Source organism: Abramis brama, assembly GCF_963993115.1.
Source record: "Abramis brama genome assembly, chromosome: 15".
Taxonomy (NCBI): domain Eukaryota; kingdom Metazoa; phylum Chordata; class Actinopteri; order Cypriniformes; family Leuciscidae; genus Abramis; species Abramis brama.
Genome location: NC_139977.1, coordinates 39075431 through 39090430, shown reverse-complemented (window position 1 = coordinate 39090430; position 15000 = coordinate 39075431). Strand labels below are relative to the sequence as shown.

At 47.2% G+C, this 15000-nt stretch overlaps 1 protein-coding gene across 6 annotated transcripts in view; it reads right to left on the bottom strand.

Moving 5' to 3' along the window:
* The window catches only part of aff1 (AF4/FMR2 family, member 1), a 24068-nt gene that overhangs the window by 5918 nt on the left and 3150 nt on the right, over positions 1–15000 (bottom strand). For 4 of the 6 annotated variants that reach the window (XM_084137106.1, XM_084137109.1, XM_084137110.1 and 1 more), the window contains 14 exons: positions 14319–14439; positions 11827–12219; positions 11683–11745; positions 11529–11612; positions 11418–11442; positions 11300–11339; positions 11008–11113; positions 6129–6686; positions 3362–3456; positions 2433–2583; positions 2299–2363; positions 2133–2196; positions 1904–2040; positions 1450–1521 (listed from right to left, as the gene is read on the bottom strand). In XM_084137106.1, coding sequence (XP_083993232.1) covers positions 1450–1521; positions 1904–2040; positions 2133–2196; positions 2299–2363; positions 2433–2583; positions 3362–3456; positions 6129–6686; positions 11008–11113; positions 11300–11339; positions 11418–11442; positions 11529–11612; positions 11683–11745; positions 11827–12219; positions 14319–14439 — 1974 coding nt within the window. The remainder of the gene's footprint in view (positions 1–1449; positions 1522–1903; positions 2041–2132; positions 2197–2298; positions 2364–2432; positions 2584–3361; positions 3457–6128; positions 6687–11007; positions 11114–11299; positions 11340–11417; positions 11443–11528; positions 11613–11682; positions 11746–11826; positions 12220–14318; positions 14440–15000) is intronic. The other 2 variants (XM_084137107.1, XM_084137108.1) reach the window with 2 other exon arrangements.

The following is a 15000-nucleotide window of genomic DNA, read 5'->3' as shown; positions in this document are numbered from 1 at the left end:
AACCTCTCACACTACAACTTTAACATAGTAGGATGTCCTGTTACTTTATCCTCTACAGTAAAAGACCTGGGTGTTATACTAGACTGCAACCTGTCTTTTGAAAATCATATTTCATATGTTACAAGAACAGTCTTTTTTCACCTTAGAAACATTGCTAAGCTACGTAACATGCTATCAGTTTCTGATGCAGAAAAATTAGTTCATGCATTCATGACCTCGAGACTAGATTACTGTAATGCTTTATTAGCCGGTTGTCCTGCATCCTCATTAAACAAGCTACAGTTGGTCCAAAATGCCGCCGCTAGAGTTCTTACTAGATCAAGAAAATATGATCATATAACACCAATTTTATCATCACTACATTGGTTACCTATAAAGTTCCGTATTAATTACAAGGTATTGCTAATGACCTATAAAGCCCTAAACGGCTTAGCTCCAGTCTATTTAACGGATCTTCTATCGCCCTATAATCCATCGCGCTCTTTAAGATCACCAAATTCAAGGCTTTTGGTCATACCTAGGATATCCATATCCACCAAAGGAGGGAGAGCATTTTCACATTTAGCTCCAAAACTCTGGAATAGTCTTCCTGATACTGTTCGTTGCTCAGACTCGCTCTCCCAGTTTAAAACTAGATTAAAGACGCATCTCTTCAGCCAGGCATTCATATAATACTTTTAATCTTATAGTTAAATCCGACCTCTAGTTCATAAACGCCAGAGGAGAACTGGCCCCCGACTGAGCCTGGGTTCTCCCAAGGTTTTTTTTTCTCCATTAGGTCACCTGATGGAGTTTTTCGGTTCCTTGCCACTGTTGCCTTTGGCTTGCTCAGTTGGGGATATTTAATTTAATTAATCAATCAACAATACTATTGATCAGCATTACCAAACGTGGACGTTTTCCACTAGAAACAAGCATTGATGTATTATTTTAATTTAATACTGTGAAGCTGCTTTGATACAATCTGTATTGTGAAAAGCGCTATATAAATAAACTTGACTTGACTTGACTGATTCACATACACACACACACACGTACACGTGTCTCAGTCTCTGCTGTGTGCTGCTCTCACACACACGCGCACGCGCACGCACACACACACACACACACACACACAGCAGAGACTGGCAGCGCAGACTGCAGAACACACACACCTTTCACTGATACACACACACACACCTTCACTGATACACACACAGCAGAGACTGGCAGCGCAGACTGCAGAACACACACACACACACACACGTGTCTCAGTCTCTGCTGTGTGCTGCTCTCACACACACACACACACTCACTGATTCACATACACACACACACACACACACACACACACACACACGTGTCTCAGTCTCTGCTGTGTGCTGCTCTCACACACACACACACTCACTGATTCACACACACACACACACACACACACGTGTCTCAGTCTCTGCTGTGTGCTGCTCTCACCACAGGATGAAGAAGTCTCTCTCTCGGGCCGTGGCGGAGGGATCCGTGTAGTTCTTCAGTTTGAGTATAAACCTGAACAGACAGAACTGACATCATCAACTTTGGACCAACATTCAAAACTTTAAAATATTATCCTAATACTGTAATCATGATGAGCAAAAGTTGTAATTGTCTTATGAACATATTACTGTCATATGAACATAATAATACTGTCATATGAACATATTACTGTCATATGAACATAATAATACTGTCATGTGAACATAATACTGTCATATGAACATATTACTGTTATATTACTGTGAAATGAACATATTACTGTCATGTGAACATATTACTGTTATATGAACGTTACTTTGACACACTCATCTTCAAAAACTGTAACAATGAAACAAGCATTTTCTGAAAAGCACAATACAAATAAGCTTGAAGTGAACTGAAGTGAACTCCACACCTGATCAGATCGAGCGTCTCAGAGAACATGGTGTACGCGGATTTGGGCGTCTCTGGCTCCGTCTCCATGGCGATGGCACTCTCCACAAACGCCAGCGCAGCCTCCAGATAGCAGAGCGCTTTAGCCATCTTATCCAGCTGAGAAACATGGAGAAACATCGTCACCATACAGGGCTCAGGGGTCAGGGGTCGGGGGTCGGGGGGGGGGGGATCAAAGGCTTTATAAACACCGTAGCATCTGCTTTGTGCTTCAGTTTTTTGGCTTCCTTCATATGATCTTCCACAGAGCGCTGCCTGTGAATCAGAGGTCAGAGGTCAGCACTATGCTTTAAGGATCAGTGAAGCACTGAGAGGTGTGTGACGTGAGTGACGTGTCTGTGTGTGTGTGTGACGTACCTGTGGGCTTCAGCGGTTGGGGGACGCGGTTCCTCTGGGAAAGCGCTGCGGCTCTGGCAGGGTTTCTGCTTAATAAACACACTTCTTTACGAGTCACGCCACAATGACCTGAACATGAAAACGATCTATAGTACCTTCCCATGAGCCTCTGCTTTCCTGAGCTGGCTGTCAGATCGGGGCTTGTGTCCGGCGTCTCGCCGCGGCTCCTGAGGAACACCGGAGCCGTGTTTCGTGCTCTTCTTCCTCTTCTTCTTCATCATTGTGGTCTCGCTGCTCCTGGAGGCTCTGATGGAAACATGGAGACGTTTGAGTGAGAGATCAGATGATCCGAGTCAACGGGGACTTCAGGTACTTTCCATCCTCTCCACCAATAAGCTGGTGTGTGGTGGGCGTTCTGGCACAATATGGCTGCCGTCGCATCATCCAGGTGATGCTGCACACCGGTGGTGGTTGAGGAGATTTCCATGTAAAGCGCTTTGAGTGCAGAGAAAAGCGCTATATAAATGTAATGAATTAATTATTATTATTACTATTATTATTATAATCATCCATCTTCAGAAGAGTACTGTCGCATGTATGAATGTCTGAAAGTCATTAGATCACAATAAATGACACTTGATATCCTGTAAAGAAAGATGCACAAACACACAGTACAATCCTGACATTTGTACCCTAAAACTACAGTCTAGTGTTGAACATGAAGACTGTCAGGATTTTGGATCAAGTTGATAAACCTGTAGTTCCCTCATCATCTTCATCATCATCATCACTATTGCTATTATTGTTATTATGTACAGGACACTTGACAGATCAGGTCTGATTTGTCAAATATACTGAAGACTGGAAAACTTTGTAGTAAATAATAGAAACATGAGGAAGGCCTTTTCACACAAAATCATTTATAAATTATACATTCCTATTTTCATGGAAATAAACTTCTGAGTGATCTTGTGTTGAATTCCTTTTGGAGGTGTGGTGATTATGTGTGCAGCAATACAAAACATTTTTAAATAAGCAGAAGATCTGATTGGCTGATGGGATTCTGATTCTGACTGACACTCACTCTGATTCGTAGAGGCGCTGCTGAGAGGAGAAAAACTTTTTTCCATCTACAACCAGTTTCTGTTTCTTCTTTGGAAACTTTTCATCGCTCTCTGCCTGCAAACACACACACACACACAGTCACACACACACACACACACACACACACAAACAGTGTCACACAGTGTACATTTTCCAAGCAACACAGCAGTAATGACTTTATGAACTTCTTTACTTACAAGATTGATAATATCAGGGAGAAAATTATAACTATGCAACCGTCTACTACAGTATCGCATCAGGCAGTGCATTGTAGTCTCCCTGAGGAAAAATTTGTTTCATTCATTGCTATAGAAGAGGAAGAATTTTCTAAACTCGTTAAATCATCTAAATCAACAACATGTATGTTAGACCCTATATCGACTAAGCTACTGAAAGAGATGCTCCCAGAGGTCACAGATCCTCTTCTTAATATCATTAATTCATCTTTGTCATTAGGATACGTACCAAAAACTTTTAAGCTGGCTATGATTAAACCGCTTGTTAAAAAAACACAACTTGATCGTACAGAATTAGTCAATTACAGGCCGATCTCGAATCTACCTTTTCTGTCAAAGATACTAGAAAAAGCAGTATCCTCACAACTGTGTTCCTTTCTAGAAACAAATGATATCTGTGAGGATTTCCAGTCAGGATTTAGACCGTACCATAGTACCGAGACGGCTCTCATTAGAGTCACAAATGATTTGCTCTTATCATCCGATCGTGGTTGTATCTCTCTATTAGTGTTACTCGATCTTAGTGCTGCATTGACACTATTGACCACAACATTCTTTTAAATAGACTTGAAAATTATGTTGGCATTGGTGGAATTGCATTAGCATGGTTTAAATCAAACATATCTGACCGTTATCAGTTTGTAGCAGTAAATTAAGAGATGTCTCATCGATCACAAGTTCAGTATGGCGTACCACAAGGCTCAGTACTAGGACCGTTGCTGTTCACTCTGTACATGCTACCCTCAGGAGATATCATTAGGAAGCATGGCATTAGTGTTCACTGTTATGCTGATGATACTCAGCTCTATATTTCTTCACGTCCTGACGAAAACTACCAATTCACAAAATTAACGGAATGCATAGCTGATATAAAAATTTGGATGACTAGTAATTTCCTACTTCTTAATTCTGTAAAAACAGAGATTCTAATTATTGGACAAAAAACTTCCTCACGTAATAATCTAGAATACTGTCTAACACTTGATGGCTGCTCTGTCAAGTCTTCGTCGTTGGTTAGGGACCTGGGTGTGTGTGTGTGTGCTCTTTGATACCAATCTTTCATTTGAAAGTCACGTGTCTAGTATCTGTAAAACCACATTTTTCCATCTTAAAAAATATATATAAATTACGTCATATGCTCTCATTGACAAATGCAGAACAGTTAGTCCATGCGTTCATGACATCAAGACAAACTACAGCTGGTCCGAAACGCAGCAGCTCGAGTTCTTACCAGAACCAGGAAGTATGACCATATTAGCCCTGTTCTGTCAACACTGCATTGGCTCCCTATTAAACATCGTATGCATTTTTAAATATTGCTGATTACTTACAAAGCACTAAATGGTTTAGCTCCGCAGTGCTTGAGCGAGCTCTTAACGCATTATAGTCCGGGAAGCAGACACACTCTGTCAGTTCCAAGCTAGACTAAAACATCTCTTTGGCCTAGCATACACATAACACATTATAGACTTCTATAATTCAATGTTAGGATGCATAGTTTAGGTCAGCCGGAACCGGGAACACTTCCTATAAATCCTGATGTACTCGTTACATCATAAGAAGGATGGCGTCTACGCTAATATTAGTCTTTCTGTTTATCCAGTTTTACCGCAGTCCGCCGGATCCAGATCTGATGACGACAACGTAGTCCTGAAGTGTCAACTAGTCTCTCCCCTGTGAAGGCCTCCTTCCCTTCCCTTTACCTCTGTACAGATAAAATGTTGTCGTTTTATCTGTACAGAGTCAGCACGTGGCTACGTGGACGCGATAAATAATTCTGTATTATACATTTTTAAGGCCAGACAAGTAGTTTGTTGAGGGTTGATTTGTAAAGAAGGACTACACGTCTGTGCACATATACAGTATATTCTAACGCACATACCTATGGACTGAACACGTGATGCGCATGTGCGTGACGTCGGTGTTTGCACAGACGTTTGCGCAGAGATAACTGCTAATCATTTGAACCTTGGAACCTATTTCCGGGAGTGCGTTCTCGAACCACCAGGCACTGTTTTGTGCGGATGGGTGGCCGGAGCGCGTTGAGGGTTTTCTGTTAGAACGGTGTCGTGTTAGAGGCCCCTAAGTTAATAACTAATGAACTTCGCAACAGAAGTGAATCAATCAATCAAATCTAACTTTAGCTAGACAATAACTTTATCCTAGAGCTGCTGTAAAGTCAAAACAATCTCTGTTACTGCAAATTCCTATTATCACTGTAAAGCTGTTTTGAAACAATTCATATTGTTAAAAGCGCTACATAAATGAAGCTGACTTGACTTGACACACACACACACACAGTAAGTCACACAGTCACACACACACACATTAAAATCATGGGAACATCTGATTCTGAAAGATATATTGAAATGGTTGTTGTTCATATCTTCTGCTCTGCAACAGATGTTAGTTAATTAGGGTTATTAGCACAGATTATTTTGGACTCGACTGAGGTCAACCATTCTCTGACCAATGATCATTCAGGGTGAAAAGGTTGAAGGTTGGTCTCACGGTTCTCTTGCATGCGGTCGTCAGGCCGGTCCGGTGTCGGGCTGCTTTAGGCTCCCGAGGGATTCTGGGCTCCTGAGGGATTCTGGAGAACGTCAGGCCGGTCTGGTGTTGGGATGCTTTAGGCTCCCGAGGGATTCTGGAGAGCAGGTTCAGCTGGATCTTCACCAGCAGCAGCGGTTTCCTGCATGTTTGTTTGCTGATGTTGTCGTCTGTTGTTGTTGTTTTCTTCTGTTCTGTGTCACGTGACGTTTTCTCTCTCTTGTGTTTCGATTTGCGCGTGGAGGCATTTTCAACACGCTGGGAAATTTCCACGCATGTGCTTCCTAACGGCAGATTCCTACGCGTGCACGTGTTTCCCACAGTCTGTCTGCCATCGGCCACTCTCCCGGTGTCGGATAGGTTACTATAGCAACCCTGCTGACCTGCAGCCTCGGTCCTTCCAGCGGGATCATGGGAGCTGGGCTTGATGACATCACATGGGCTCCCAGGAGACTGCTGGTGCTGGTCTTCCTTCCTTTCTAACCATCTTCCCAAATGCCAGTCACTGACTTTCTGTGTCTAAACACACACACACACATTAGGATGTTGAGAATGTGAGCATGTTGTTTAATGAATCTCATCATGAGAACATGACAATATGTAATGTGATGCGTGAAATACACTATATTGCCAAAAGTTTTGGGAAGTCTGCCTTTACATACACATGAACTTTAATAACATCCCATTCCTAATCCGTAGGGTTTAATATGGGGTTGGCCCAGCCTTTGCAACTATAACTCTTCTGGGAAGGCTTTCCACAAGGTTTAGAAGTGTGTTTATGGGAATTTTTGACCATTCTTCTAGAAGCGCATTTGTGAGGTCAGGCACTGATGTTGGACGAGAAGGCCTGGCTCACAGTCTCCGCTCTAACTCATCCCAAAGCTGTTCTATCGGGTTGAGCTCAGGACTCTGTGCAGCCAATCCAGTTCCTCCACACCAAACTCCTCATCCATGTCTTTATGGTCCTGCTTTGTGCACTGGAGCGCAGTCATGCTGGAACAGGAACATCCCCAAACTGTCCCCACAAAGTTGGGAGCATGAAATTGTCCAAAATGTCTTGGTATGCTGAAACATTAAGAGTTTCTTTCACTGTAACTAAGGGGCCAAGCCCTGAAAAACAACCCCACACCATAATCCCCCCTCCACCAAACTTTACACTTGGCACAATGCAGTCAGGCAAGTACCGTCCTCCTGGCAACCACCAAACCCAGACTCGTCCATCGGATTGGCAGACAGAGAAACGCGATTCGTCACTCCAGAGAACATGGTTTACACCACTGCACCCCACGCTTTACTCCACTGCATCCCACGCTTTACACCACTGCACCCCACGCTTTACTCCACTGCACTCCACGCTATACACCACTGCACCCCACGCTATACACCACTGCACCCCACGGTTTACATCACTGCACCCCACGCTTTACTCCACTGCACCACACGCTTTACTCCACTGCACCCCACGCTATACATCACTGCACCCCACGGTTTACATCACTGCACCCCACGGTTTACATCACTGCACCCCACGCTTTACTCCACTGCATCCCACGCTTTACTCCACTGCACCCCACGCTATACACCACTGCACCCCACGCTATACACCACTGCACCCCACGCTATACACCACTGCACCCCACGCTTTACACCACTGCACCCCACGCTATACATCACTGCACCCCACGCTATACATCACTGCACCCCACGCTATACACCACTGCACCCCACGCTTTACATCACTGCACCCCACGCTTTACTCCACTGCACCCCACGCTTTACATCACTGCACCACACGCTTTACTCCACTGCACCACACGCTTTACTCCACTGCACCCCACGCTATACATCACTGCACCCCACGGTTTACATCACTGCACCCCACGGTTTACATCACTGCACCCCACGCTTTACTCCACTGCATCCCACGCTTTACTCCACTGCACCCCACGCTATACACCACTGCACCCCACGCTATACACCACTGCACCCCACGCTATACATCACTGCACCCCACGCTATACACCACTGCACCCCACGCTTTACATCACTGCACCCCACGCTTTACTCCACTGCACCCCACGCTTTACATCACTGCACCACACGCTTTACACCACTGCACCCCACGCTTTACTCCACTGCACCCCACGCTTTACTCCACTGCATCCCACGCTATACACCACTGCACCCCACGCTATACACCACTGCACCCCACGCTTTACACCACTGCACCCCACGCTATACACCACTGCACCCCACGCTATACACCACTGCACCCCACGCTATACACCACTGCACCCCACGCTTTACACCACTGCACCCCACGCTATACACCACTGCACCCCACGCTATACACCACTGCACCCCACGCTATACATCACTGCACCCCACGCTTTACATCACTGCACCCCACGCTTTACACCACTGCACCCCACGCTATACATCACTGAACCCCACGCTATACACCACTGCACCCCACGCTTTACACCACTGCACCCCACGCTATACACCACTGCACCCCACGCTTTACACCACTGCACCCCACGCTATACATCACTGCATCCCACGCTATACACCACTGCACCCCACGCTTTACACCACTGCACCCCACGCTATACACCACTGCACCCCACGCTATACATCACTGCACCCCACGCTTTACACCACTGCACCCCACGCTTTACTCCACTGCACCCCACGCTATACATCACTGCACCCCACGCTATACACCACTGCACCCCACGCTATACACCACTGCACCCCACGCTTTACATCACTGCACCCCACGCTTTACTCCACTGCACCCCACGCTTTACATCACTGCACCACACGCTTTACACCACTGCACCCCACGCTTTACTCCACTGCACCCCACGCTTTACATCACTGCACCACACGCTTTACTCCACTGCACCCCACGCTTTACATCACTGCACCACACGCTTTACACCACTGCACCCCACGCTTTACTCCACTGCACCCCACGCTATACACCACTGCACCCCACGCTTTACATCACTGCACCACACGCTTTACACCACTGCACCCCACGCTTTACTCCACTGCACCCCACGCTTTACATCACTGCACCACACGCTTTACTCCACTGCACCCCACGCTTTACATCACTGCACCACACGCTTTACACCACTGCACCCCACGCTTTACTCCACTGCACCCCACGCTATACACCACTGCACCCCACGCTTTACATCACTGCACCACACGCTTTACTCCACTGCACCCCACGCTATACACCACTGCACCCCACGCTTTACATCACTGCACCACACGCTATACACCACTGCACCCCACGCTATACACCACTGCACCCCACGCTTTATATCACTGCACCACACGCTATACACCACTGCACCCCACGCTATACACCACTGCACCCCACGCTTTACATCACTGCACCACACGCTTTACACCACTGCACCCCACGCTTTACTCCACTGCACCCCACGCTATACACCACTGCACCCCACGCTTTACATCACTGCACCACACGCTTTACTCCACTGCACCCCACGCTATACACCACTGCACCCCACGCTTTACATCACTGCACCCCACGCTTTACTCCACTGCACCCCACGCTTTACATCACTGCACCACACGCTTTACACCACTGCACCCCACGCTTTACTCCACTGCACCCCACGCTTTACATCACTGCACCCCACGCTTTACTCCACTGCACCCCACGCTTTACATCACTGCACCACACGCTTTACACCACTGCACCCCACGCTTTACTCCACTGCACCCCACGCTTTACTCCACTGCATCCCACGCTATACACCACTGCACCCCACGCTTTACACCACTGCACCCCACGCTTTACACCACTGCACCCCACGCTATACATCACTGCACCCCACGCTTTACTCCACTGCACCCCACGCTTTACTCCACTGCACCCCACGCTTTACTCCACGCTTTACTCCACTGCACCCCACGCTTTACTCCACTGCACCACACGCTTTACACCACTGCACCCCACACTTTATACCACTGCATCCCACGCTTTACTCCACTGCATCCCACGCTTTGCACTGCACTTGGTGATGTAAGGCTTGGATGGAGCTGCTCGGCCATGGAAAACAATTCCATGAAGCTCTACACACTGTTCTTGAGCTAATCTGAAGGCCACAGAAGTTTGGAGGTCTGTAGCTATTGACTCTGCAGAAAGTTGGCGACGTCTGCGCACTGTGAGCCTCAGCATGACTACGCTCTGGGATTTTACGTGGCTGAGTTGCTATTGTTCCCAATTGCTTCCACTTTGTTATAATACCACTAACAGTTGACCGTGGAATATTTAGTAGTGAGGAAATTTCATGAATGAACTTATTGCACAGATGGCAACCGATCCCGGTCCCACGCTTGAGTTCACTGAGCTCCTGAGAGCGACCCGTTCTTTCGCAGATGTGTGTAGAAGCGTCTGCATGGCTAGTGCTTGTTATACAACTGTGGCCATGGAAATGATTGGAACTCCTGAATTGAATGATTTGGAGGCGTGTCCCAATACTTTTGGCAATATAGTGTATGTGTGTACCTGTGTGTGAGGGTGTGTGTACTTGTGAATGTGTACCTGTGTGATAGTGTATAAGTATGTGTGTACCTGTGTGTGTGTGTGTACTCGTGTGTGTGTGTGTGTGTGTGCTTGTTTGTGCAATTACCTGTGTGTGTGTGTGTGTGTGTGTGTGTGTGTGTGTGTGTGTGTGTGTGTGAGAGTGCGAGTACCTGTGTGTGTGTGTGTGTGTGTGTGTGTGTGTGTGTACCCCTGTGTGTGTGAGAGTGTACCTGTGTGTGTGAGAGTGTGTGTGTGTGTTTGTACCTGTGTGTTTGATGGTTCATGAGCTGCTGGTTGATCTGGGCTTCTGTTGTTCTCACTGTCAGTGTCTGAACTGCTGTCAGAGACACTGGAGCTGCCGGAAGCTACTCTACAAATACAAATACAAATACAAACACACACACACAGACACACATAGACACACTTGAGTAAAGTAAACATTCTGCTGAACATCTCCTTCTGTATAATGTAAGTCACAGAGGTGAGAAAATGATGACAGAACAGAATGAGTATTTTCATGTGAACTGGAGACGCAGAGATCTGATCTGATACTCACTGCGGTTCCAGCTGGACACCGTCTGATGATTCATGAGCTTCTAATGAACAACACAACTAATTAAAAGCACATAAAAACACCACAATACACACACACACACACACACACACACACTTACTGAGAGCCGTGAATCCATGCAACGCCTGTCAAAGCAGCAGTGAATGAGTTCGGATGAAGGAGTTAAAGCTGGAGTTCAGCTTAAATTCAGAAGCAATTATTGTGATCTAACCTCGTAAGTGTTGAGGACCTTCGGTGGCTCGGCTGAGCTCGGCGTACAAATGCTCATCAACAGTGGAGGCCATGAGGTCATTTCCTGTGTGCCAGAGAGACATTGAGATCCTGCAGTTCTCCTACCAAACAAGAATGTCCCAAACTCAACTGACCTGCAGAATGTCCTCCGCGCGTTTGCCAGACACGACCTGCACACGCACCGTGTCGAGGCTAGCCTGATCAACACACACAAGCTCAGTTACGCTCACTGTTACCGTGGCGATCTCTCACTGTAAGAGCTGCAGGTAAACACTCACATCAACAGACTGCAGAGGGGGCAGGCTTGGTTCACTACTCTCCTTCAGGTCCTGCAAGCGCTCCGGTGAGGCCTTCAGTCGTGGAGAGTCGCTGGTCACCTGATCCTGACCGTCCATCGGCCTCACGTACGCCGTGGGCTTCTTGGCATTGGCCAGTTTGCAGGGTAAGTTGAGCGGGAGCGTGAGCGGCGGGACGTCCGGCCTGTGGATGCTGAGATCCGGAGACGAGGACGAGTCGCTGGCCGGCAGAGGAGACAGTGGGAGCACAGGGGGACCCAGAGCCGAGAGACCGTCCAGCTCGAGGAGACGCGCCACAGGGAACTCATCCGATCCATCCTCGTAATTACCCAGCATGTTCTGGATGCGACTCGACAGCTCATCACCTCTGATTCTCTGGAAAGACAAAGGAATCTGGATGAGCTGTTTCATGCTCTTTTATATTACAACAATCACAACAAGAGTTAGCGGCCTTATCCTACATTTCCCCCTTCAACTAATTCTTTATTTTTGACACAAAGCTTTATTCTGCACCTATCTGTGTGAAAACTCACATTTACAGCGGCCACTCGTATAAAATAATCGACGAAAGCGCAGCTTGTTTTGAAACGCGAAGGCACGGCGTTCTCTCACAGGCACTCGTCACCTCAAATCCTTTCAATATAACAAACGAAGCGTAGACACAGGACTCGAGAGATTGATTGGACACACTCACTCACTCGCTCACACACACTCACTCTCACACACACTCACTCTCACACACTCACTCTCACACACTCACACTCACAGTCACTCACACACAGTCACTCACACACAGTCACTCACACACAGTCACTCACACACAGTCACTCACACACAGTCACTCACACACTCACACACTCACACACTCACACACAGTCACACTCACACACAGTCACACTCTCACACAGTCACACTCACACAGTCACACTCACACAGTCACACTCACACAGTCACACTCACACAGTCACTCACACACACACACACTCACTCACACACTCACTCACACAGTCACTCACACAGTCACTCACACACACTCACTCGCTCGCACACAGTCACTCACACACACACACAGTCACTCACACACAGTCACACAGTCACTCACTCACACACTCACACACTCACACACTCACACACAGTCACACTCACACAGTCACTCACTCACACACACACACACAGTCACTCACACAGTCACTCACACAGTCACTCACACAGTCACTCACACACACACTCGCTCACACAGTCACTCACACTAGAGGTCCGCGGCGCAACATATCTGGTCGGGTCCCGCGGGTCCCGTGGGACAGCCGCGGGACCCGACCAGATATGTTGCGCCGCGGGATTAAATTTCCGACTAAAAAACGGTAGCGGTCGGTTACTCTGGTGTAATTTGAACGGGAGCGGTCGGTCATTCAATATCACGTTCCCGACGCCGACGTTCTTTAAGAACAGCATATCTTCGCTTTACCTAATCTTAATCTTATCGACCACCCGGTATAGGCTACAGTCTGCCCTACATATTGTTCGGTTAAGGCCTACATATTTTGCTTAATGACATGTCATATTTTCTTTCTTTCTCTGACACTTTTCCTGTGTTGACAGCAAAATGTTACGAATTTTGATAATACGAATAAAAATAATAGCCTACACTTCATTTTTTTTTTCGCTGCGACATTTTTTCCCCTACTGTCTGCAGCAAAATGTTAAATTTTGTATATTGACAAGGCGAAAAAAAATAAAAAAAAATAATAATTTGTGCAGACTACATTTTTATTTTCTCTGTGAAAATGTAGGCCTACATGTGAAATTCTGGGAGATCTATATTAAGCGGGATGGTCGGGTCGGGAAGAAAATTATTCTAAGCAGACAGCGGGTGAACAAATAGTGTATATATAGCGGGAACGGGTGGGTGCGGGATATAACCCTAGCGGGAGCGGGCGGGAGCGGGACTTAAAAAACAGTCCCGCGCAGACCTCTAACTCACACACACACACTCGCTCACACACTCACTCACACACTCACTCACTCACACACTCACTCACTCACACACTCACTCACACACACACACACACACACTCACACACACACTCACACACACACTCACTCACACACTCACTCACACACTCACTCACACACTCACTCACTCACACACACACTCACTCACACACTCACACACTCACACACTCACACACTCACACACTCACTCACACACTAACCCCACACTCACTCCTAACCCTAACCCCACACTCACACGCTCACACGCTCACTCGCTCACTCGCTCGCTCACTCGCTCGCACACTCGCTCACACACTCGCTCACACACTCGCTCACACACTCGCTCACACACTCGCTCACACACTCGCTCACACACTCGCTCACACACTCGCTCACACACTCGCTCACTCGCACACTCACAAACACACACTCAATCACTCACTCACACACTCGCTCGCTCGCTCGCACACACACTCACACACCTTAAACGGCTCACTGAAGAGAGGAGCGATCCGGTCGTACTGCGTCTCCTCCTGCTGCACCTCCTGACTCCTCCTTTCCCTCTCCATCCGCCGCAACACGTCACGATCCTCCATTGTCACACTGCATAAAAACAACACACAAACAACACACACACACACACACTGATGTGAATCAGGGTATGATCATACATCTGCTGTTTATAATCCCATGTGACGACCGCACACTTAAATCAACTGTATTCACATTAAAACTTGCACACACATGCCGTAACTGATCCGTGTGTGTGTGTGTGTGTGTGTGTGTGTGTGTGTGTGTGTGTGTGTGTGTGTGTGTGAGGTAGAGACTTTGAGTGTGTGTGAGTGTGTGTGCGAGAGTGAGTGTGCGTGTGAGAGAGATTGTGTGAGTGTGAGTGAGTGTGTGTGAGTGAGTGTGTGAGAGAGAGACAGTGAGCGTGTGAGAGTGAGAGAGATTGTGTGAGTGTGTGTGAGTGAGTGGTAGAGAGGGAGACAGTGAGTGTGTGCGAGTGTGTGTGAGTGAGTGTGTGTGAGAGAGATTGTGTGTGTGTGTGTGTGTGTGTGTGTGTGTGTGTGTGTGAGTGAGTGTGATTGTGTGTGTGTGAGTGAGTGAGATGGTGTGTGTGTGTGTGTGTGTGTGTGAGTGAGATTGTGTGTGTGTGTGTGT